The sequence below is a fragment of the Macrobrachium rosenbergii genome, chromosome 19 (genome assembly GCF_040412425.1).
Source record: "Macrobrachium rosenbergii isolate ZJJX-2024 chromosome 19, ASM4041242v1, whole genome shotgun sequence".
NCBI lineage: Eukaryota > Metazoa > Arthropoda > Malacostraca > Decapoda > Palaemonidae > Macrobrachium > Macrobrachium rosenbergii.
In genome coordinates, this window is record NC_089759.1 from 6966227 (window position 1) to 6991656 (window position 25430).

Below are 25430 nucleotides of genomic sequence, written 5' to 3' on the forward strand. Positions count from 1 at the left end.
CTGAGTGTGTCCGCCAGAACATTCCTCTTGCCTGGAATGTACCTGGTCGACAGCTCCACAGAGTGGGCAACTGCCCATTGGTGCACCTGCAGAGTCAACTCGTGGAGAGTGCAGGAGACCAGACCCCCTTGCTTGTTGACGTATGCCACCACAGTTGTGTTGTCGCTCATCAACGCCACCAAGTGTCCCATCAGACAGTCCTGGAAGCACTGAAGACCTAAGAACGCTGCCTTCATCTCCAGGATGTTGATGTGAAGGTGCCTGTCTTGTTGGTCCCACACACCTGAAGTCAGCAATTCCTCCAGGTGTGCACCCCAGCCCTCCCTTGATGCATCTGAAAAGAGAAGCATGTCCGGAGGGCGAGAGGACAGAGGTGACCCTATGCAGAAGTTCCTGTCGTTCAACCACCAGGCGAGATCGTCCCTCACCTCCTGAGAGATGGGGACGAGAACCGACTGGGGTTCCCGAGACTGATCCCAGAAGTCCCTCAGTCTCCACTGGAGAGACCGAAGGTAGAGCCGACCGCGTGGAATGAGTTTCTCCAAGGACGACAGGTGTCCGATCACGAATTGCCACCTTCCTGAACATGCTGATCCGAGCCTGAGAAGGAAAAAGACTGCTTGCTGCCGTATCGATCAGCATGCTCAGGTACTGAGTCCTCTGTTTGGTGGTGAGATCAGACTTCTGGAAGTTGATCACGACACCTAGTTCGCGACACAACTCGAGGAGACAATCTCTGTCCTGCAGCAACTGCAAGTGGGAGCTTGGCAGGATCAACCAATCGTAGAGATACTGCAGTAGGCATATCCTGCGTGAATGGGCCCAAACAGAAATGAGGGTGAACACTCTTGTGAACACCTGCGGAGAGGTGGACAGACCAAAACAGAGAACCTTGAATTGATAGACCACTCCGTTGAGGACAAAACGAAGGTACCGATGAGACGATGGATGAACTGGCACCTGGAAGTACACGTCCATCAAATCGACCGTCAGCAAGAAGTCGCCCTCCCTGATGGCCGACAGTACCGCCCGTACCGTCTCCATCTTGAACCGTGTCTGGCGAACGAAACGATTCAGGGGAGAGAGGTCGATCACCGGCCTCCAGACGCCGGAAGCTTTCTCCATGAGAAAGATCCTGCTGTAGAAGCCCGGGGACCAATCCTCGACGACTTTGATGACTCCCTTGCTCAACATAGCTTCGACCTCCTGGAGAAGGGCCTGTTTCTTCAGGGGGTCTAGTAGATAAGATGGGAACTGGACCGGAGTGTCGGTGAGGGAAGGCGGCAACTTGAAGGTATAGATTATCCCTCCCGGACGACATCCACCAACCAGTTCTCCACTCCATATCGCTGCCACGTTGCCCAATGGCTTGATAGCCCCCCCCCCCACCCCCCAACGGCAGCAACTGAGGGGGTTCGCTGCCCCTAGTGTGCTCCTTCCCTCTTCTTCCTTGCCTTACCCTTCCTCTTGGGGGGGACAGGTTGGCAAAAGGGACCTTGCAGTTCATTCCACGGAGGCGAAGAAGCAGAGGGCTGGACTTTACCACGAGCGCCTGTCGAGGCACCAGACTTCTTCAGGGCTGGGGTGCTAGCCTGGTTCACCGACCAGGCCACAGGACGAGAGGGTTGCACAACACCTTTCGTCACTGCCTGATGGACAAGACGGTCACGTTCATCGACCTTTCTCTTGTCCACCGCAGCATCCACCTCTCCCCTGGGGAAGAGGGAGGTGGAGTCCAGAATGGGTCCATTACGCAGAGAAACTGCAGCTTCGGTGCCCACCAATCTGAAGATCTGGGATAACACTGCATCCCTTCTCTTCAGTACCAGGTTCGCCCAGAGGTTTGCAATCTGATGGGTTATAAAGGAGATAGCCTTACCCCCAGACTGGCAAAGACTCCTGAAGGTCGGGTCTTCCCTCTGAGCAGACAAAGACACAATTCTCAACAACGCGAAGGCCCAGTTGTCGAGCCAAGAGATCGCCTGGAGGGCAGACAGAGCCGTACCCTCCAAAGCGTTCAGCTCAGCTTGCAAGAGAAGCGCCTGCTTTCCCGTCAGCTGAGCCGAAGTGGCACCAGGTGCTAAACGAGTCAGCCCTGGTTCCACGATCTTCTGCTACAGCGGACCTTCCGATGGAACGTAGTACTACTTCTGTCTTGGGAGAGGGGGAGGTAACAGCTTGGTGGACTGAGTCGAGCGAAGCGAAGACAATGGTCCGGAGACAAAGTCGTTCACCTCCTTGAGTACACTGTCCGCCAAGGGAGACCACAGTAGACCAAGAGAGGGTTTGGGCTCCCTCTTGGAAGCGTAGAACTCCTCCAGCCTGGACGACTGTTCTTCTAAAGGAGCTGGAAGCGGTTCCTCCAGACCGTTGCACTGATGGACCAGCGCAACGACCTCTATAAAAGACATCTGCATCTCCGGAGTGTCCGGATCTCTCGGAAGAGGACCCTCCGAGAGACGGTCATCTGGAAAGGCCTCACCCACAGGAGAGCCCGAGACAGACCCCGTCTCTTTGCCTCACATAACAGAAGCGTGCAACCTCTTGCTCGCTTGGAGCGAGGGAGGGCTGGACGTGCCTGAAGTCGATTGCCCAAGGGCCTCAGCCCCAGCAATCCTACCAACCCTGTTTCCTCCTGGAGAATCCCGAGGAGGTTCATGGGGTGGGAGAGACAGAGTGAACACTACCGTTGCGTCCACTGTTATATCCAATGGAGGCGACGGACCCCTCATGGTCCCCAACCCACAGTGGAGGATCGTGAGAGGGCCTAGACAGACTTACTTGTCTGGGCGAGTGACCATCACGACGATTAGGGGACGGTCTCCTCACAGCCAATCCACGCTCCAACGCTGGACGGGCGTCCACACAGGAGCGCGAACTGCCGATTGGAGGCCGCTGTCCCTATCATCCGGGCGTGTTCCGGCCTTCTTCGGCGTCGAAACAGATGGAGGAGGCTGTGGGGACCCCTTCGTGGTTCCTCCCGACGTCTTCGGGGACGAGGCATCCTTGGGCACCCTCCCCACTGAACCTTCGTCCGATTTGGGCAAGGGCGACGGTTTGGGTGGAGGAGAAGCACGAAGGCTCTTCCTCTTCTCCCGTTCCGTGCTCGAACTCACAACGGAGTCGAGACTGCGCGGTCTCCCATAGGAGACCGTGCCTTCAGCTGCACATGCTTGGGAAGCACCGAAACGGAACCAGTCCAGGAGGACGAAGCCCGAACCGTCTGAGGAGGGTACTGAGGTGTCCTTCTCAGCAAGAGAACCAGCAGTCTTTCCCCGAGGGGAGAACTGCGCCTCCTTAGAAGAGTGAGTCTTCTTAGAGGGGGGAGCAACTGCCCTCCCCTTCCTAGCCCAACTGGACTTAGAAGAGGGAGGAGAAGAGGGAGGGGAAGAGGAAGACGAAGACAAGGATGACGATGAAGACGAAGAGGAAGACGAGGACGGGGATGATTGATGAGCACGTTTCTTCTTCTTTTTCTTGTCAAGTAGAGATAAGACCGCGTCCCCCCGTCTACCAAAGACAGACCAGGGGTCAACAGAAACTGGGGTAGGGACAGCAACAGGAGCAACTGGTCGAGGTGATACATGCTGAGAGCGTCCGGTGTCAGGAGCAATAGGCAACGCAGGGAACGTGGGGCGGTCCGGAGATGGCACGGGTAATGGTGGAAGCGAGGCAGGAGGCGTGACAGCATAGCCGGGAGGTGGCGGAGTGACCGAACAGACTGGACCGGCCAGCGTCGACACTGAGATAGAAGGGGTAGGAACCGCACAATATGCATGACAAGTGCCCACCAAAGTGACTACGTTCCTCGGCAGCACAGCAGTAACGGTGGTGGTCGTAAGAGCCTCCACCATGTGAGTAGTGGGGGGAGGGAGCAATACTCCCGCCTGCGCAGCAGAGTTGATATGCTCGAGGAGCGAAGGCAGATCAGGGTTGCCAACCATCCCGAGCGACTCCCACAGCTGACTCAAACCCGGCACAGAAACCAAACCTGAGGAAGACAAAGGTGGCAGGGGCGGCCCCCCCACCAACCCAGGGATCAGGGACTCTGGGTGAGGGGGAGAACTGAGAGGAGTGTAGGCTAGGTCGACCGATCTCGCCTCCTCTGTGACCGCGGATGCAGACACAGGGGGCAGGGAGATAGATTCCGTCAGAGCAGCAAGGGAAGGCCATCGGGACTCAGATAAGACTGAGAAGGATTAACCACTATTGGAGTCCAAGGAGCCGAAGACAGCCCCTCCGACACCTTAGATTCCTTCTGTTTGTATCTGGGCCTCCGAGAGTACCTATCCCACTGCTCGGGGGGACCAAAGCCTACACTCATCACAGGGGTCATTAACAGAACAATCAGGGGGGGTCCTTGCTCCCTTTACACATTCCAAGCAAAGGGAGTGGGGGTCGGATTCTGCACTAAAGCGGAAGGAACGGCATTTCTTGTCCTTGCCAGGGCAAATCTGGTGCACAGGCTTATCCAAGTCATGGGTTTGTAAAAGATCATCCATATTACAAACACGCACAAATACACAGGGGAATAAGCCAAAATGCAAACAGGAACAAACACACCGTGAGAAGGTTGAAGCTTTAGCATCCAGGGAAGTCCAAGCAGAGAGTCAGGAAAACACATCAACTTCAGACGAGGCCGGAAAGTAAAGTGAATGCGTGAATCTGGGCGGTTGGTACCGTGGGGCTTCCCACTGTTACCAACCACATGCCCAGCTGGTAGTAATACCAATACATGCCTTGTAAGTCTTTAGCGGCCAGTTCAGCTATGCCGAAAGTATTCCCCATATGTAAAGGATCAAGGGTTTGTATTTGTGTAGGAACAATTGTATTTTTCATAACTAACAAACCTCCGGTCTTAACGTAAGGGAAAACTCCCTAGCGCCTGCTGGAGTCCGGTTAAAAAAAAAAAAGTTACAAGGAATTGGGGGCATCAGGAATAGCCAAGATGGCGGTAAGGAAGAGGTAGCTTTGTTCCTAAAGTATGCAACACTCATATTTCACAAAATACTACACAAAGCTCTAAGGATGACAGATGATGGGGGACACTTTTGGAAGAGTTTTAGGGTTGTGTCCAAAAAAAATGTCTCTTTTGCTATTGTAAAAACCAGGATATGCACGTTCCCTCAACTGACTACAGTCTGCAAGTTGAAATGGACCAAGAGAGGCTTGACAAAATATTTACATACCAACTTACACCAATGTCTTATCAAATAAGGTTGTTATTATTATAATTTTTATTATTATTAATTCAATAATAATACCATACCACTGGCTTAACATTCCTAACTCCTACAAGGTTGACCAAAAGGGATTTTAAAAATGATACTGGTGAATTAAATCTTATTTAAGAAGCAGCAATGCAAGAAAAGATGTAATAATTGGATTAACCAAAAATTTTAAAAGATTGACAAAACTTCATAATGGGCTTTCATTATTGGTTGAAGATTGTACAATCACATACAAGTTTAACTGTTATGCATTTTGGGGTTAGGTCATGTGAGTTACTCAACAAATACTCCTAGGTTAAATGGATGTTGCTCAATTTGAAGACAAAATTTCTTCATTTTTTGATTCTTCCCTTTTTGAAATGACCACCACAATTTAACAATAGGTTTTTTGTTTTAATTTGATACTATCAGATTCACTAATCCATAGAGACCTTCATACATTAAAACAATGGGTTTTAAAGTAAAAGAAATCAATAACTGAAATAGCTACAATATATCCAACCTGGTCACATCACTGGCAGTTAGATGTCTCTTAGTGCCTCTTCATTCCCCTTATTTGTATGTGAGTACGGATCCAACACACTTCAACATTTAAACTGGTTTTTGTGAACTTGTGGAATGACAACAATGTTGAACAAAAGGTTTCCATATCAATCTTTTTGAATAGTTTCTAAAACATTCAGAAAGGTGAAAATTACAAATTTCTGTGATTGCATATTTTTAATACTGGAACTTCTAGTCATATTGCACAAACCTCTGTTACGAAAGCTAAAGCAAAGCACTGTCATGTAGAAAACTGACTTAGGCTATTCCGTTAAATGTTACAGCATCAGTCCAAACACCCGATGGAGATTAGGAGCCACTAGTATAAATTGTAGTGTGAACCTTCATATTTTACATATTCTTGTGTAATTTCAAGTGTTCATGGCATTTGCATATTATAAATATAATAGTACAAATTTGTATTTTCATAGCTAACAAAGCTATGGTCTTAACATGAGGATAAAACCTTCTAGTGCCAGCTGGAAACTGGTAAGAATCATATAAAATTGTAGAACAAGGTATTGATGGCAACGGGGTTCAGTCAATCAAATGAGAGAGAAGGCATCAGCTGACCTTGCTTCACCTGAGAGAGCCATGATGCATCAGTTTCTTCTAGCCCAGGGAATCACTTTGAGGGGTGGCAAGTGGTGGTCAATTTATGTTAAGACCATGGGTTTGTTAGCTATGAAAAATACAACTCAATTAAAATTTGTCATTTGTTCATATGCAGAACAAACCTAGGTCTTAATGTGAGGATAGACTCACCTTTGGTGGGGGAGAAAGGAAAGACTTGAACCGACTGGAGGTTCAACACACCTGGTTAGGATAAAGCAGAGGAAGGAGACGTATGCCTCTGACTTATCAGACACAAAAGTTTACCAAATGGTCAGACTACTGGGCCAATACACAATGTGGAGAAACACTGTTTAAGTAGAAGTTAAGGAGCTATATCTGTTCAGACAACAAACCTACATTAGCCACCAATTTGTTTGTTATCATTCCTCTCTCCCCTTGTCAGAGAGAGGAAGGACTAGCTTCTACAAGAAAAATATTCTTGTAAGAATAACCTTTAAGAGAAAGGCCACTCGCTCACTTATACTTAACCAGTTCCAGCTCATTATGGACCAATCTTCCTACTGCCCATGGGTAAAGAAGAAGGGGGGGAAAAGGGAATGGAAAAAAGACTGGTCATCTCATTCACTCTCACTTCATACCATCATCTTAGGTAAGATACAAACTGTCCCGCTAGGAAAAAGTACCAGCCTTCAAAATCCCATGAACCGATATGTTCCTCTTAAAAGCCAATGAAGGGCCTACACCTCTAACATCATGCGCTCTTGCATGCACTGTGTCAGAATCCGAGGTTGTAGAAGAACTATAAGCATGTCTAATAACCTCATGGACCCAGAGGAGTTGGTATTCTTGGACACTTCTTACGTAACCACACAGTGCCCCAACAGGACATAAGAGCAATTCATCTGGGTCGTTATCAACGGAATCTCCCAAGGAAGGGAAGCAAAAGGATTCAAATCTGTCATCATGAACCGAAGGATTCTGAGTCTCAGCTACGAATTCCGGGATAAATTCAAAGGCTATGGACCCCCAACCCCTCGTGTGTTTAACATTAGAGGAGAGACCATGGAGTTCTCCCACTCTCTTCGATGAAGTTAAAGCCAGTGAGAAGACCATTTTAATGGTCAAGTGTCTGCCACATGAACACCATAACAGTTCACATGGGGCCTGAATGAGACTACTAAGCACAAGAGTCAGATCCCAACTAGGAGATTTAAGTTCTCTAAGAGAACAAGACTGCTCAATGCTTTTGAGTAGCATTGAGATTTCCCAAGAAGACAGGTCCACATCTTTTAGGTGCAGAACCAAACCCAAAGCAGCCCTGTAGCCTTTGATGGCAGACACAAAAAGACTTTTCTTCCACGGGAAAAATACTAGGAAATCTGCTATTTGCTGAACAAAAGTTCTGACTGGAGAGAGATCCCTTCGGCAACACCAATCAAAGCAGATGGCCCATTTTCCTTGGTACATGGCTGAGAGAGCTCTACTGAGATAGCCAGACATCTCTGTCACTCCTCTGCGAGAAAACCCTCTTGCTTGCAGGAGATACTGGATAGTCTCCAGCTGTGAAGAGATAGGGACACTACCAACTGGTGACAGCTCTCGGCGTGAGGCTGGCACAGAAGGTTGTGCCATGGAGGGATCTCTCTGGGAACTGCTGACAGCAGGGCTAGTAGATCACTTGACTGTAACTGCATTGCACTTAACATTACATGATTACTAGGTAACAGTGAGAGAGTTTATGCTGGGTCATAAATTTGTTTTCCAAAAACTTAGATACAACAGCTACTTTATACAACACTAGGGTATTTCTACCAGTCCTGCAAGTTCTGAGATAACTATTCCACCAAGTTTAAAGTATTTTTACTTCAGCTGTTGATGTATGCAATGTGAACTAAACTCTTCCAATGTGTACTTAGTCTAATCCTGAAAATTTCAAGATTGGCCAAAGGGTATCACTTTAATACTCATTTTTTAAAGTTCAGTATCATGTTTCCATTTGATTTTCTTTTACATTAAATTGGAAACCAACTTACCTAGTGATGAAGAAAAGTTTTCTACTTTCATCCTGATTATGTTAAGAATAGGCCTACACTGGACATGATGTAAGCATTGCATGGTGTAAGCATTGCATAGTTATGCAATTAAACATGCTACTTTAAACACTTCCTTTTGGGGGCAATATTTTCCAGTTTATAGTTACCCGAATACATTAGCGTATACTGTACTGTATGCATTCTATTCACACCTGGAGTGTGCAGTTGGTAAATAGTTAGTGTTATAAGTATAAAAAAGGCAGGTGACCTGAAATACATCTGGCATGAAGTGTTGTAAAAATGTAGACCTCCAAGTAATAAAATATGCCTTGGATATATATAAAAAAATATAACACTGTATTGCACAGCAATCCCATTTTGATCAAGGGGTGCATGGCAGCAAGAAGAGAGGCTGGATGTCTTGATATGGTTACTCATTCAACCAGATAGTTGAGGAACAAAAACAATCAAACAAGGGATTAACAGGAGAGAAGTTTAAATACATCAAGGAACAAAATTTAATAACAAAGCTTATCAGCCTAGCAACGTGAGAAGCGGTGAGCTCCAAGGTAAAAGTATCAACAATATCCTTATAGGAAATGGGAGGGAAAGTTGCATAATGGAGAATTTTCACACAACACAGAATGATTGCTGACATGTATCTCTGTATAGCTTGAAACAATCAGTTTTCCACTGAACATGTGTAAATGTGTTAAAAGTCTTTGGGCTCTACCAGATTCTACATTCAATCTGTGTTGCTCAAATTTAACTGTAGTGTAGAGCAGTTTCTTTAAAGTATGACTGTAGTTCCTGTTTCTTTCAATAAAATTATGCACAAATAAAATTTAATTCTAATTCCTTAAATATATCTTTACAGTCAACATTTTCCTGTTTTAGCACAATGATTTTCCTATACTGTATACTGTACTGTTTAGTGTGTGAGCCAAAAACTAATGCTTGACAACGTGGATTGTGAAATGTGGGTAAACCTATAACTTTTGACTTTAACAAGAAATAGGGGCAATGACAAGTGGGTCCATTTGCCTAGAAAAAAAAAAATGGCTTTAGATGCCAATGGTGCCACAGCATATTAAAAATTAATTTTCCTGAAGTAGTCCATAATGACAATGAAACCTCATAAATCTTCCTTAATACCTTTTAAAGTAGTCTGGGACTGGGTCAGCTTTTGCAGGCAAGTTTTATTTGAATGGTTCTTAAAAAAAGGAAGGCAAGACTGGTTGGTGAAGAGGGAGACTGAAGAAATTAAGTACATCTGGGAAATAATTAGTTACAAAATATCAAGCTTTGGGGAGGGGGTTAAACAGTAAAACACCTCTGTACAGACCACACAGGTGAAATTTTGTCAGTTATTTGGGCACAGCAAAGCTCGTCAAGAATACCATACCACTGATCTACACAAGAGGTTTCACCATTTCCCAACAGGTGTAGCAACAATTTACAACCATTATCATCAGATTTAATCTTTTCCAAAACTTAAGGAATTACTGTACTGTAAGGTTAAGGGGGCTCCAGAGGAGGCAAATCCTCCTGGCTGGGTAGGATGTGGTGCCCTAAGTTAGGTTGCATTTGGTATTGTTAAGATTTGATGTATCCTCTCATGCATCAATGACACAGTTTAAACAAACAGGATTCCAGGGGCAAATCCCAACACCCAGGGTAGGATGTGGTATCCCAGGTTAGGTTAGGTTATGAAGTATCCCTCTCATTTACCGTTGCCTATCTTATCGGTAATTTCTAGTCTTTCATTATTTTTTTTTACTACACGTTTTTTTAAGCTGCTATTCTTGTCGTTTTAAGCATATTTTACCGTTTGCATGGGTTTTATTCATTTGTTTTTTATTTTCACTACCCATCAACCCCAGTTTTCCATGGTCCCTCCACACTTGTTAGATGCAGGTAGGGCATACCTGTTATCTATAAAATCACTAAAGAGAGGATCAGTTCACATCCTCTGTCTTTGAGTGGCCATTTTAAATTTGTTTATGTTTGCTTAAAATTAATATTTTCTCATTTATAAAATAAAAACCACTCGGTTTACAATGTCAAGTTTTACCAAAAATAAATACAATACAATGGTTTCACTAAGATTATTTTACTATACAATGATTTTACTAAGATTATTTTACTATTAGTTATGTTAGTATTACAAAAATTAAATTTGCCATAGGATAAGAAATACAATGCAGGGTTTAAACACTAAACGAATCCACTGCAACCCAAGAATATTCTGTAAGCAAGCCTGTCATATTCTTTTCTCTACGGAGTACTAAATTTACCTCATACTTACACCTTAACAACTAGGCCTAAGCTCCTCTAACCCTACAGGGTAAAACTAAGTCAACATTCTATGGAGAGCTAGGCTATGGCAGTTGACATTTTTCTATAGAATTTTACCTGGTGAACAAGAATTTAAAGTAACATTTTTTTGCCCGGCTGTAATTAAGCTGTAATTTACCTTAGAACTGTAGCCGACAGTAAAGGGGACCCTTTGGGAATTGGGGTTTTGGGTGGGGTAAAACACTTTCAAGAATAGCTAACGGTAAGGGGGACCCGTTGGGAATTCAGGGTTTTGGGTGGGGTAGACCATGGGGGGTGAGAAGGCGACCAAACTTTGCTGTACACGACATTACAGAGATGAAAAACCTTTACACAAACACAGGAGGAACAAGATGACAAAGGTAGCCATTACAAAGACAAAAACTTTCACTACTACTGCTATTTCGAACGCTGCTTTTGGTACACAGGCTGACACCTTACTGAGGAAAAAGGGGGGGTTGGGGGGATAATGTTTGTTTCCGGTCCTTCTAAAGTTTCAATTTTGCAAAATGCACTTAGGGACATTTGATTCCCCAGGGGCTAGTACTGAACATGGTGAAATACATTTGAGCCCCCAGGTGCCAGTACTAAACACGGCTAGGGGGGTTTCAGGAGGAATCGAGAAGTTTCTCCCTTAGTGGTTATGTACCAGAACTTAAACATGGCAACTTTGTTTACTGTTTACGTTTCTTCGCCGCGACCAAAAGCTTCGAATAGTGTCCAGTCGAGCTAGACTATGGCAGTTGATGTTTTTCTATGTTATTTTACTTGTTTCACAAGAGTTTAAGATATTTTGCCGGTTGGCTGCAGCTAAACTGTAATTTACATTTGAACTGTATACGTTGGTGGAGGGGACTAGTTGGTACCGTCGTGTAGTCTTCTGAGGTCAATTACAGTTTTGTTACAGCCGGTTGACAAAATATTACTTTAAATTCTTGTAAAGCAAGTAAAATAACATAGGAAAACGTCAATGGCCATAGTCTAGTCACCGCAGAACACCGGCTTAGAATTACCTCCTACAGTTCTTCGTCCTTCGCAAACAGAGTGCAGTACTATACCACACTGCATTAAGCAGTTAGGGTGGAAATGAACAAGAAATACAAAGGATGGCTTACTTGGGGGGAAGGAGGGGGTTATCCAAGCGCAAAGCCCCCTTGGCCAGGAAAGGGTATGGCATCTGAGGTTAGGTTAGGATAAGGTAGGTCTGACTAGGTTGTACCCCCTCTAAAATGCCTATTATATTTAAGGAGCTGGTATTTCTAAGTCATAGCTCTGCACGGACTGTATGGAATGGTTCCGCGAATATGAAAGCCATTAGGGAGCCATATGTTCACGAAGGGATTGGCTGAGGAAATCTATTATATAAGGAACCTTACTAACCTAACGTACCCTAACCTAACCTAACAGGCTGTTACTTAGGCGGGGGGCTCAGCTTTCCCCCCAAAACACCCAGGTAAAGGAAACCACTTTTTACCAAAAGTTCCCCTATACAACTGCATGCACAACAGCATTCCAGGATGGCCAGCATACAAAAACAGTCAGTTCTGTGGTTAATTACAGTCGATCTACAAAAAAATCAATGGTAAATTCTTGATAAGCAACCAAAATACTATAGGAAAGGAGTAAATTTTAAAGGAAATACCTGACGCGGAGCGAATGCTTAGTTTTACGGTAATTCTTAGCCGCGGTGAGCTAGACTATGGCAATTGACGTTTTTCTATGTTATTTTACTTGCTTTACAAGAATTTAAAGTAATATTTTGTCGGCCGGCTGTAACTAAGCTGTCATTGACCTTTGAAGACTACGCTACTTGAATTGCCTAACGCAGGGTAGGTCTAAGCCAGCATTCCGCGGCAAGCCCCCCACCCCTCCATAGCTAATACGGCAAAATTGTAACCAGTAAATAACATAGAAAAACGTCAATTGCCATAGTCTAGCTCACCGCGGACAGCCGGCTTAGAATTACCGTTTCTACCAGAAACATTTCTTACCCAGGTCTATACCACAGGCTGCGTTGACCTCGCGGCTGAGTCACCCTCAATGCCGGAAGCGTTGAAAGGAGTAAGAGGCTTCGTGTAGACCTTGAAACTTCTTTGGCAAATACGGAATGAATGGCCACTGACAACCGCACCCACAAGTTTACAGAAACTTCGAGTTCCATCAATTGTTGTATAATATTTGCTTATAAGACTTCAATGAAACCGTTGTACTTGATTCACCTAAGGGCTTTCCAAATTCTAATATGCTATGGTGTGAAGAGTTACCAAGTGCTTCCACTAACTGAAATGAAAATTCCCTGTGGGGGCACTGGGGGCTGCCAAAATTCCCTGATTTTCCTTGACAGCCACTTCATTTTCCTTGATTTCTTCCTTAACTAATTTTAGACATTCACATAAAGAAAAAAATAATAGTAGAGTGCACTAACTAATTTCAAGCGCTTACAGTAAATTTCACAGAACAATTGGGGATAAATAAATAAATAAAAATATATATATCTTATTACGTTTACTCTCAGAAACAAAATACATGGGTATCTAGTTTAAATTCAGAAAAATTGAAAAAGAAAAAAAATCATGCCGCTGCCCTTTCTTTCACATGTAACTAATTTTATATATTTTTTTCTTGGGGGGGGGGCAATATGAAACCTATACAGATTTCTGTCACTTACACTCAGGAATATAACTGAAATTACTCAAAATATTTGTAAATAAGAAAATACTATATATTAGGAAAAGACTTTAGATCAAGAAATGAGATATTTAAAGTGAATCTTTCTGATTCATGATGCAAACATAATAGATTCTTGAATAGTGTACTACAGAATATTTCTCAGGTTTTAGCAGGAGTAACCATATTAATTACTGGCAAACTGACGATCTGATTGGAGGAGGGGGAGGAGGAGAGGATAGCAAAAGAGTCACCAGATTCTTGATTTAGCAAACCGTTACTGTTGTTTAAGGGCTTCAAGAAACTGATTTCGTAGTTGTTGAGTTTCTTCATCATCTGCATTAGTCTTCATTTCCTGGTGCAGGCTGATCATGGCTTTTGGAGGGTCATAGCTTCCTGTACGAGTTTTTCCCTTGGCCTGCATAGTTAGTTTAGTAGTAAGAAGTCCTATCAGACTTCGTTGCTTGAGAGCTGATCGGTGATCATCTTTTATTAGTTGTAAATGTCTGAACACCCTCTCAACCGATGCATTAGAATACGGAAACGACAAAAGAATGCTAATGAACTTTCTTAACTCTGGGTATGTATGAGATCCTATCACATTTTTTTTTAATAAAATATGACATGCCAGTAATCCATGAAGCTCATATTGGCACTAAGTTTAGGATTCATGGCTTGCTGTCGCCATTCCAAATCAAGTTCCTGAGCATTAATGTCATCACTCAGATATGGGAATCTTGTCACTATGGATGTTAAACTAGGTACACTCAAATTGTAAGCAACTTCAGGGTACAAGCAGGATAAAAAGTAAAAATATTCAACTCCGTCAAATCTTCCTTGAATTTGTTTAACACATTCGACAAGGAAATTTTTGCAGTCACAACCATATTGTGATCTCCCATTTCTGTTGCTATACTCCGAATTGTAGCTGATCCCTTTAATCCAAGATAAACCTTCTTTAAAGGTACATGATATTTTTCATTACTTGGATCAGTATTCTTTATATCTGTACCACGCACATAGCTAAGTTCCATAAAATCAGAACACATATTCATAATGAGAGTGGTAAGTTCTTTTCTAAGTTGATGTAACAGAGGCATTTCACTTTGAAATAGCAAATTGAATGCTGCAAGCCTTAAGAGGTTGAAAGATAAAAACTCTAAATAAGCTTCAGTGAACTTATTATTCAAGCTTTTCAAAATACTTTCATTGGTGCATGTGGGATCTTCTAATCCTACTTGAGTGAAATAAAGTTTCAACGGTTCATATTGCTCTAAAATGCGATCCACGCACATTTTCAAAGAGAACCATCTTGTTCCACCTGCTCTCAAAATTTTGTGTTTTTCAACCTAGAAAAAATCTTGGAATTCTCGAAAGGCTTTTATTCTCTGAGATGACATGTGGAAGTGGGAATAAATGTTCCTACAAGGGTCCTCCAAAGATTTTGGTCATTTCTGTGAAGCATAGGATGAGCATAAATGTATCAGATGACATGAACATTTCACTGGTAAAATCCAAGGACAGTCTTTGATGAATAATTGGGAAACAGAATGATGTTTACCAAACATGACATTACATGTATCGGCACAAAATCCAATCTCATTTGTCATAGGGATGTTGCAGGATGTCATGCACTCAATTTTACCATAAATAGTATCAGCTTTACCGTTGGGCAATTCAGTGCGGTCTACAAAGAAACACATTTCATTTAAAATGAATCTGCATCAAAAGAAGTTCACAAAATTGCTAATTGCGATGTAGTTGACTAGTCAGTTGTTTCATCTATCACAACTGAAAACCTATGTTGCTGAAGTTTCTCTGTATTTTCTCTCAAAAAGTGAAAACCAAGCACTTGCCCGTTGATATTGGAAGCTTTTTGCTTTCCTAAAGTTACCTTCTTCAAAACCTCATCTGCTGGAAACAAATCTCGAAGGAAAGGTAGGAAATTTTCACACATGCTGATTGGCAAATTATTTTCAGCAATGAAGCTACATATCTTAATTTCCACTTTTGCTGCTGCATCCATTGATGATGGTCCCTTATAACCACTGATGCTGGGCTGAGACTTTGCTAAACTTGCACTTCTTTTCGCATTATCACTATGGGTCTTGGTTTCACTATGACGAATTAATGAAATTTTACCACACAAAAGTTTTACACTGCATACTTCACAAAATGGCACATGCTTTCCCTCCACTGTCTTTTTCTTCAACCATGGTTTGAAAGCAGGATTTGTCAACCAAGTGTCCAATGACTTTTGCTCAAATGTCTTTTTCTTCTTAACGGCTTGCACTTTTCCTTGCTTTTCTTTTTTTTTTTTAAGATAATCTTCATGAAAATTTCTGAAAAATTTACAATTTCCTTGACAAATACTGGAAAAAACATTAAAATTCCTTGAAAATTCCTTGAAGTTCTCCTTGATGACCCTAAAATTCCTTGAATCAAGGAAAATTCCTTGAAAGTGGAAACACGATAGTAACCAAGTCCTAAAATTAAATAAAATCCGACAAAGTCACGACAAAAAAGCTTGAACTGATTTTTTTTCATGATATACTCGAAAAACACCCTTTTCCTGCTACGGATTGAGTTATTGGAAAGAAATTAATAAAATATTAGTACATTTACCATAGTAGATGTTGACAGCTGATGCTGCAAACCTACACTCGTTGAAACTCGAAACTATTTTTTTTTTACTTCTGGGTGGACGGTTGGGTGTTTTTATCAGAAGTTTGCTCAAAATGATTTTTTTTTTAACTCGCCTTTCTGAGCTTCGCCATCGCGTGCTTTAGTAACTAAACATTATTTGATTAGATTGAAACAAACTATCATTGCCGCCGAAATATTTGACTTATCTGAAAACAAGTAGCACTGTTATTCCTGATCATTTTTCAAAAGAGAACCTTGCACATTTTTAATACTGAAACATTCTGTCCAGTGCACTTTCAGATTTTATATTTTACTTTCATTAGTTGTAGACATTAGCATTCTGCTTAGTGGTCACACTCTATAATGAGTGAATGGAAAGCTAAAAAGAACTTGATACCGGCTCTAAGCAGTACTTCCATCGCATCTGTTAACGCGCTGGAGTTCCAATAACATTTGCATCTTTGTTTTACTGAATATTCGAGTAAAGGTATTTGATACTTAAATTTACTCACATACAAAAACAAGAGAGAAGTTGCACCTCTTTTATTCAGCAGCCTCCAGCTTTCACTCGTAACTTATTTTTATTGGTTCGTTCACTGCATTATGAAGATGGACCGGTTTTCACACATTTCCAAGCAGTAATAGATCTTCATGCAACAAGCGCCTCCACTGACCGGAGATCTGTAACACAGGAACTTCAGCTGAACATTGAGTGCTCACTGTTGTCCATTTGGTAACTTGATATTGGTGACCGATTCATTTCAGGGACACAGCATCAATACTGTACTGTTGTGAAGAGTTGCACCTTTCCCCACCTTGCTTGGCCCCTGGGCGCCAAAAACCACGTTGTTCAACTTGTCTGCCTAGTTGCCCATGGGCCGGACGAACGTACCTCGATCTCGTCTGTTCAGCGCTAGTGCGCAACGGGACGTGTCCAGTTGGCAGGAAAGTAGCAATTACGCATCATTGAATGCTAATTAACGAAGCACCTTTTCCTTAAGTAACGTCATCAGTAACAAGTAAGTATGAGAAATTTGAGCCTTGGATAAGGCATTCTAATGCACAAATTGGCACAGATGGAGAACTTTCCCGCCCTCCGTGAGCGTCTATATAAAGGGGCAGCCGGCTCAGATGAGATAGCTGGCTCTCCGATCCACGACAACATAGAGATAACCTGCAAAAAATTTAAGAACTACGAGGCTCTTTGGTAATATCACCCGACTTATGGTACAGCAAGTAAGGTAGGATAAGTAATTGAATTCTGTAAATGTGCCCACCGAGGTTTAATTGTAGTCTGTGTAGGCTTCACGTGTGCTGTGTAATTCGGTTTACTATTTGTGATATTATTTAGCTAAGAGAATTCCATTATTCATGCATTTATTAGTGATGGGTATTTCTATGTAGATGATTGTGTAAATAAAGTAGTTTATAAGTCAACATTTTAAAAACTGTTGTCTCATTGAGCCTTCCCTAGACTGCAGACGTTCTCATCATCCTTCGCAATCCGATAGCTAATAACATCAGCAAGAAACAGTACGTTGTGATTAGATTTCACAACATTTTCAGTGTTACTCACGGCAAACTGACCGAGTTGTGTACTGCCGGAACCACTCTCGCTAAAAAATGGCACCTAGCCAAAGGCCATTGCCACCATTGTAAATTAAAAAGAAAATCTTTTACTTTGCTATAATTTTCGTGCTTTTAATGAACCCTTTATTGTTTGTGGTTGTTCTGTCAAACTTGCTTCGTTGTTTGGTACTTTCCTTATATCCCCCCCACCCTTTTTTTTTGCCATTTTCTTTCTTTGAGAATTTCCATTGGCTATATTTTGCATATGATATCCATTTCTACAGCCTTCCATTAACTCATGTCTCTTAGGGTTTGAATGGTTCTCTAACTCACTGTTCATTCGTTCGTGCTGGCACGGGCTCTTGGCCGGGGGCTCCCCGTAAACCCACTGTTTTTTCTCGTGTAGGCCTACTAAGGCAAGGCCCTTGCTAATACTGATTGTTTACGAGGCAGCTCTTGAAATATTCATTCGTTTCCATGTACAGTATATTTAAGATCTTGATACTATACCTAGTTTTGCTCAATCAATTTTTTTAATTACTGCTGAAGTTTCCTTAACCTATGAACTACAGTTGAATTGTGTCTTCAGTGAAGATGCGCTATTATTTACAGAACCTTCATTAAACCTGTCTTTTTCTTAACATGAATTCCAGTTGCTTTTCCCATTCCTTTAATAACTCTGTTCACAGTTTTTTTCTATCATTCTTCAAAGACTATTTCGTTTACCTTTACCCAGTTCCTTTTGCAAAGCCGTGTTATTATTTTTTTTTTTAACTAATAGCTTTTGGTGACTTCAATAAAATATAGAGGCCCTGGTTCTCTCTAAAATAGATATTTTTAATAAGACCTTCATAAAAAATATTTATATATATAATGTTTTTATTTTGTACATAGCTGTCTAGAGAATTCCAATAAACAACCACATCCTTCTTATTGTTTTCCTAGACCACTCTTCCAGTGAAATCCATGGAAACTGCAATATCCAGCTCTACTATCTCATATAAATCCATAACTTATTCATTTGACGCCTCCACACGATTGTGTCCTGATATATAGAACAGAGTCATCAAGGTCCTTTTATTGATGGTAACCTGCATCTATTTTTTACGTTGTTTCACGAAATGTGTCAGTTTGTTTACTAAATCATTCTCTCGTATGTTCTTTTTGGTCTGCTGTCTTTTTCTAGAACCTTCATTACACAGACTACCATCTTTTCTGAACATATTTTTTCAGGAGGAATCCGTTGCTCTTCTGTTTTGGTGCTTTTCAAAACTTGCAAAATTGTTGTGGCTTTCATGAACCTGACGTCATACTCTCCAACGAATTCCTTTACCTTTTTATTTTTTTCTGGTGTGATCCTATGGCTGTTGAAAAAAGGAGAAAACTGGATCCTTACTCCAAAAGGGAAAAAACTGATCACTTCTTGAAAGATTATTGGACACGAGGCTAACGAAGATCTTTTAAAACTTTTTTTTTTACAGTACTACTGAAATGCCACATTTTCTGTTTTTGTGGTGCCATAAATTTAGCCCTGCTTTTTATTTAGTAACTTCATTTGAAAAGGGGTTATACTTCCTACTTTTTTTTTTATATAAAATGGATTCAAGAAATATGAAGCAATCTTTGGCAATCCATTTCTTTTTCTTTTATATTTCTGGAAATGACGTCATGTTCTTGCTCTTTTATTACACCCCTGTTTAGATTCCACTTACAGAAAATTATGTAGTGCTGTGATTTTCAGATACTCTTACACCTAAACAAGTTATAATTTCAGTGCACGTAAGAAATACATATTTGCTCAATTGCACTGACATAAGGAAAACATATTCAAGATTCTACTGTTCCTTTTAGTTTTATAGGTAATAGATTATGCTGGAAACAGGTAATATAAAATTATATCACAGATATTTCTATTGCAGTTATTCGTTACCTCTCAAAACATGTAATACGAAGTTTCACTAGTCAACAATTTTTGGTAATTAGCGACTTACCTCGAATAAAACACGTCTTTCATGATTACGTCTGTTGTCGTTAAGGTCAAACATCATCTACAGTGATATCATTCTCATGTGGAACCTCTTATAAAAGTCAATCCTTGGTTTCCATTCTGCGTTTGTGCCGCACTTCATGGAAATCCTGCCAAATTCTGCAAGAACAACGCGCATCTGTACTAAAGTCGTTAAATATTTTGTTTGAAGATCATATTAATATTGCTTTGGTCTCATGAACTACTAATACATAACTTTTTTTCTGGGATGTTCCTGCTCAGGTTTTCTTTTAATTGACACAATTTTTCTTTAATTTTCCCACGTTCATTTTCCTTATGGGGTAATCTCTCTTCCTAGCAGGTTTTGGCATTTTCGTTTTAGTGGAGTCCCATGGGGGCAGTGCTCTAATTTTGTAGGTTATACGGCTAAGGAAGTTCTCTCATCACAAGCACGCAACCGGCAACTGCAAGAATCATAGAACTTCATCGAACCCGAGAATGCAGTACCTGAATTTGCACGAGGGTCCAAGGCGTACTCGCAAATTGCACGTTCTTTTGTACCGGTGCACAAAACGGTACCCCGTTGTCTAAAATACAGGGAATTTCGCAACGAAAAATAATATTCTCTTACATGAATGTGGCATCCAAAATTTGAACAAAGGCTAAGAATAGTTCTTTTATTAAGTTACAAGTACTATATTGCATGGAAGTAATGCACTTCGCTGACGATTTTGAGGCCATCAAATAAAACAGGTTCAGAGGTTAATCTTTATAAGAAAATAGAGGTTTGGGTCTACAAAGCGACCCGAGAAAAAAAAAAATTCATAGCACAGAAGTTTGAGATTTTAATAAAATGAGAATGTAGAGAATCTGGAGATATTTATGCAGTTAAATGATCTGTAGTATTTTCTCTATAGAAGAACTTCCGAAGGATGATATTCTGAGAACTTGACTATGATATACATATTTATAGCCATACGTGACTTTAATATATTAGGAGATTTTTTGTTTACTTTCACATTTATTTGTGGTATTCTGGCATTCAGAATATTACGGACTAATTACTAGAAGAGCTGAATCACTAAAATATTTAGTGTTTATCGATATGTGTAAGGCCGTTTTTAAATGCTACGAATTCAAATTACGATAATTACGTTCCGCGATTAAAGCACAATTGTTTGAACATGATAATAATAATGATAACACTAATGACAAGAATATAATAATAATAATTTCAAGATTTGCTAATTATGTCCAGTGATGTCGAAAAGGAAACAAATAATTAACAAGGTTAATAATTATAACTTAATTATACAGTTGATAAGGAATATGTTCAATAATACTGTACATTATGAGATAAGAATTTTAGTTTATCAATCAAAAACGTTACATTTTCCACAGATAATTGTTATGACAAATTTCAATTAACAATCATAAAACACTAATTATTTGTATGAAAATATGAGAGTCCATTTGCTGAATTCAAAAAATCCACAGATTTAATCTCTTTTCAATCACTCTAAAACATCGAAATAATTTTTTGCCAGGTAACTTAATTCTGAGGAATGTCAACACTGACCTTTTTTTTTTATAAATAAACACTTGCATATATATATATTATATATATATATATATATATATATATATATATATATATATATATATATATATATATATATATATATATATATATATATATATGTACATATATGTATACATAATATACATAATATATATATATATATATATATATATATATATATATATGCATTTGTTTCCCTATAAGATTGGTTATGCAAAGAACTGGACCTCCTTGCTGTATTGTTAATTACTTATCAAATACCTTCTTGTAAAACGAATGTGTATGATCTTCTCTTCATTACTTTTCAAAGAATTCAGTTCTTTAAAATTGAACTCTTCATTATTTATGAACCTGCTTGTTCGTCTAATTGACACTGCCTGTCACTTATTATATTAAGTAAGCTCTATTTAGGTTAGGTTTTCTTTAGAGTCGCAAAAAACGAAACTGCATCTATATTCTTTGAGAAAAAATAATGGTGTACTTACAGCTCCAATAAGTAGCTTTTTTCTTGAATATTATATATATATATATATATATATATATATATATATATATATATATATATATATATATATATATATATATATATATATATATAATTATAAATTTTATATTCATTATACATCATGAGCTCTGTATTTCTATAACTTTCGTTTTATTTTAATAAACAATGTAAGTATAATCGTCGCCCACTGAAGATCTCATCTGGACATTTCACACTTCTGATGGTATTCCATTTCCTGACAATTTCTTCTTTTTATCTTACTTCCTTCTCTTTCTCTTTTTTTTTTTTTTATTTTAGTTTTTATCTTCCGTTTTCTTTTCAGTGCCCTCTGGCGCCTCTCTCTTTGTGGTCGTCTTCGAGAGCTGGAAGAGGTCTCCGGCGTGTTTGAAGCTGGATCCAGCGCCGAGGAGGGGCGAGTTTCCGAGGGAAAACGAGCTCTGGCCCGGCAGTTTGAAATTCGTCCCGCCCAGAACGGGACCGAGTCCTGTCGGGAACTCGTTCTCCTCGTTCATGCTGTCCACCAGGGAGTTCACAACGATATCTGGAGTAAAAGGATGAACAGAAGTTCGATAGAAATGTATTTTCTGGTTGGAATTAAGAAAAGTGTTTTAAATGTATTTCCTGGTTGGAATTAAGAAAAGTCTTCTAATTCAATTAGCCAGAGTATTTTTAGTTTTGATGAAAAGTGGAGCAAGGGAAAGTTGCTGAAGCTTGACTGCTATGTGGGAACAGATCAAGAGCACAGATGACGCGCAATAGCCAGTGAGCAATGCAGCTGGGAGCCTAATGGAAGATGCCAAAAGCCTTCAGCTACACTGTAGGTGGTACCCTCTCACAAAAATGAAGGTTTATGACTACTTATGGCATAAAATTAATCATCACCATCAAAGGAAGTTAGAAAATACGTTTTCTAGTTGAAAAATTACGAACTGTAAGAAAACAACACTACTTGAAGACAGCATCATCACTGTCTTGTTACTGTTCTTGGCATGAATACCTATGCAACAATGGTACATCATATCAGTTCATCAAGAGAGGGCATTGGCAGCTTTATGCAAGGTCATGCGCCTTGAAAATTCATCAAAGGTAAATGCATGAAAATGAATAATTTGTAAAAGCCTCTGCAAAACCGCCGAAACTTTACATAACACCAACACTCTCTCTATCAGACTTTCTTCCAGTACTCACCCAAAACCTTCTTTTCCACTTCAGGCGTGATAGCTCCCCTGGCAGCCTCCTTTTCCAGCAATGCAGCCACCTCCTGCAGCGCCTTTTCTGAGCCTATGTCTGAAAAGGTCAAATAAATGAACTCGTCGGTCATGTGTTTATCTTAGGAAGCAGCAGATTTTTACCAGTATGAACTGCTCTTGTTAATACTTATCTTCCTATAGACCCGAGTTTGTATATTCTCTGCAGTAAGTAAACCTTTCCTCCGGTCGTATGTACAGGTACTGCAGTGAAGTTCTTGTGATGTTGCTGATGGTCCTCTGAAACTGACTAACATACTTTTTCCATGCTAACATTATTCATCACTAGATTAAGGTATGCCTTGTGAGGTAGCTGCACGGAAATTGTCTCCGGATCAGCTTAGGAAAATACACGGATTACTGACGGAGTTTTGCCAAGAGTTTGCAACTCCTTACGGAACAGGTGTCAATAGATCAAGACTAAACACTAGAAATTGAAAAGACGACTCTGGTTACTTAGGGCAAATTTTAACATAGTGTATACTTACATTATGTCAAATCTTCATAACAGCAGCTGAGTTTCAGCCATGTATTCAAGGTCAAACCTTCATAACAACTTAGTTTCATCCATGTATTCAAGGTCAAACCTTCAAAACGATAACCAAGTGTCGGCCATGTATTCAAGGTCAAACCTTCATAACGATAACCGAGTTTCAGCCATGCATTCAAGGTCAAGCCTTCATAACGATAACCGAGTTTCAGTCATGCATTCAAGGTCAAATCTTCATAACAATAAATGAATTTCAGCCATGTATTCAAGGCCAAATCTTCATAACAATAACTGAGTTTCAGCCTTGTATTCAAGGTCAAATCTTCATAACTATAACTGAGTTTCAGCCATGCATTCAAGGTCAAATCTTCATAACAACAACTGAGTTTCAGCTATGCATTCAAGGTCAAACCTACATAACAACTGAGTTTCAGCTATTCATTGAAGGTCAAACCTTCATAACAACAACTGAGTTTCAGCCAAGTATTCAAGGTCAAACCTTCATAACAACTGAGTTTCAGCCAAGTATTCAAGGTAAAACCATAACAACAACTGAGTTTCAGCCATGCATTCAAGGTCAAATCTTCATAACAATAACTGAGTGTTCGCCATGTGTTCAAAGTCCCATCTTCGTGGAGACAATTTAGGGCAAATCATGACATCATGATGCAAAGTCAGGAATAATTCATGGAATCCTGGAAAAATGTCTGGAAGTCACGTGGCCGAAATTTTGATGTCAGTCGTGTCCTTTGAGAGAAATTTCGGCCACATCCACTCATCGAAAATCTCGCTTAAGTTTTGGTATAGTCAAAGAAATTTGGGCGAGTTATACACCATGATTTCTAAGTGAAATTTGCCTGAGGTGATTAATATTTTGATTACAGCGACATATACCTTTTTTGTTCTGTAATAAGAACTGAGTATAGGCATATTTATTCTTAAATACATCAACATGTAAAAATATGAATAAGCTCATATTATTATCATTCTTGAGATAAAATAAAGATACCCTGCTCCCAAATGAATAAAACCTATAAAAAACTGAATTCGTAATACTTCCCAGGATAAAACAGAGAGATAACATATTATAATTTGCACCGAAAAAAGCGAGTTCATGATGACTTTTGATGTTTGAATTAATAAAAAAAAGGAAAACACAACTAGACCTTTTTCAGAAACTGACATCCACTCAGGAACCGAAATCAATTTTTGAAAGGAAAGGTAAAGCAGGTAAATCGGTAAACTTGGGAGAAATAAAGAGAGAAAGTGAAAGAAAGGAAGATATTTACCTCTGTGCATTGCTTGCTTGAAGAGGATCTTGGCCATCTGGTAAATGACGTCCTCCAGTGAATATTCGGTGCTGACGTAATCTTGTCCCCGGAGCCGTTCCAGCAGCAATCCGTAATCCATGTCTGGATTCAGGACAGTTTCCGGATCGCCCATGCTCATCTCCGTTAGAGGAAGAGCTGAAAGAAATCCAGAACATTCGAGTATTTTTCCTCGTCAACCTTGTTGTCAGATGTCTTGAGATAAAAAAGAAATTTATTGTGGTATTGGTCTTCATGGCTATGAAAATTTTGATAACTAAACACAAGAAAAATACTAATTTATTAACTGCTTATAAAGTTGAGGGGATTTCATTATCCATTGTACCTCCAGTGTAAGAAAAACCTACATGGAAGTCGAATTAGGTAATATACTTACGCAGAGAATTCTTCTTAACCATGGATTTCAGTCCTCCAACGCTTATCTGTATGGAAGACACAGAGAAAGTTGGTCAGGAAATGATTAACCTTATAGTCTGTTTTTTTCCCCCAAAATACAAGTGATACCATAAATTGGAAGGTCAAAGATGACCCATAAGGTATCAAAACATCATTGGCATAAGATAAAATTTTGTCTCTTACAATTCAATGAACATGAAAATAATCGAGAGATAAGCAGATTGCAATTGGAGTTTTACCTTCAATCATTATTATTCAGAGGACGAAGCCTATTCATATGGAACAAGGCCACC

The 25430-nt window shown here is 40.4% G+C and overlaps 1 protein-coding gene and 1 long non-coding RNA gene across 3 annotated transcripts in view; both read right to left on the minus strand.

Annotated features, from left to right (window-relative positions):
- Window positions 1-21273, minus strand: part of LOC136848609 (uncharacterized) — a 41669-nt gene extending 20396 nt beyond the window's left edge. Inside the window, exon 1 of the long non-coding RNA XR_010856062.1 lies at window positions 12712-21273. This is a non-coding gene — a long non-coding RNA (uncharacterized lncRNA). The remainder of the gene's footprint in view (window positions 1-12711) is intronic.
- A 652-nt stretch (window positions 21274-21925) lies between these two features.
- Window positions 21926-25430, minus strand: part of LOC136848611 (uncharacterized) — a 272631-nt gene continuing 269126 nt past the window's right edge. For both annotated transcript variants that reach the window (XM_067120993.1, XM_067120992.1), the window contains 4 exons: window positions 25118-25163; window positions 24703-24879; window positions 22865-22963; window positions 21926-22217 (listed from right to left, as the gene is read on the minus strand). In XM_067120993.1, the coding sequence (XP_066977094.1) occupies window positions 21970-22217; window positions 22865-22963; window positions 24703-24879; window positions 25118-25163 (570 nt within the window). In that variant the 3' untranslated portion in view covers window positions 21926-21969. The remainder of the gene's footprint in view (window positions 22218-22864; window positions 22964-24702; window positions 24880-25117; window positions 25164-25430) is intronic.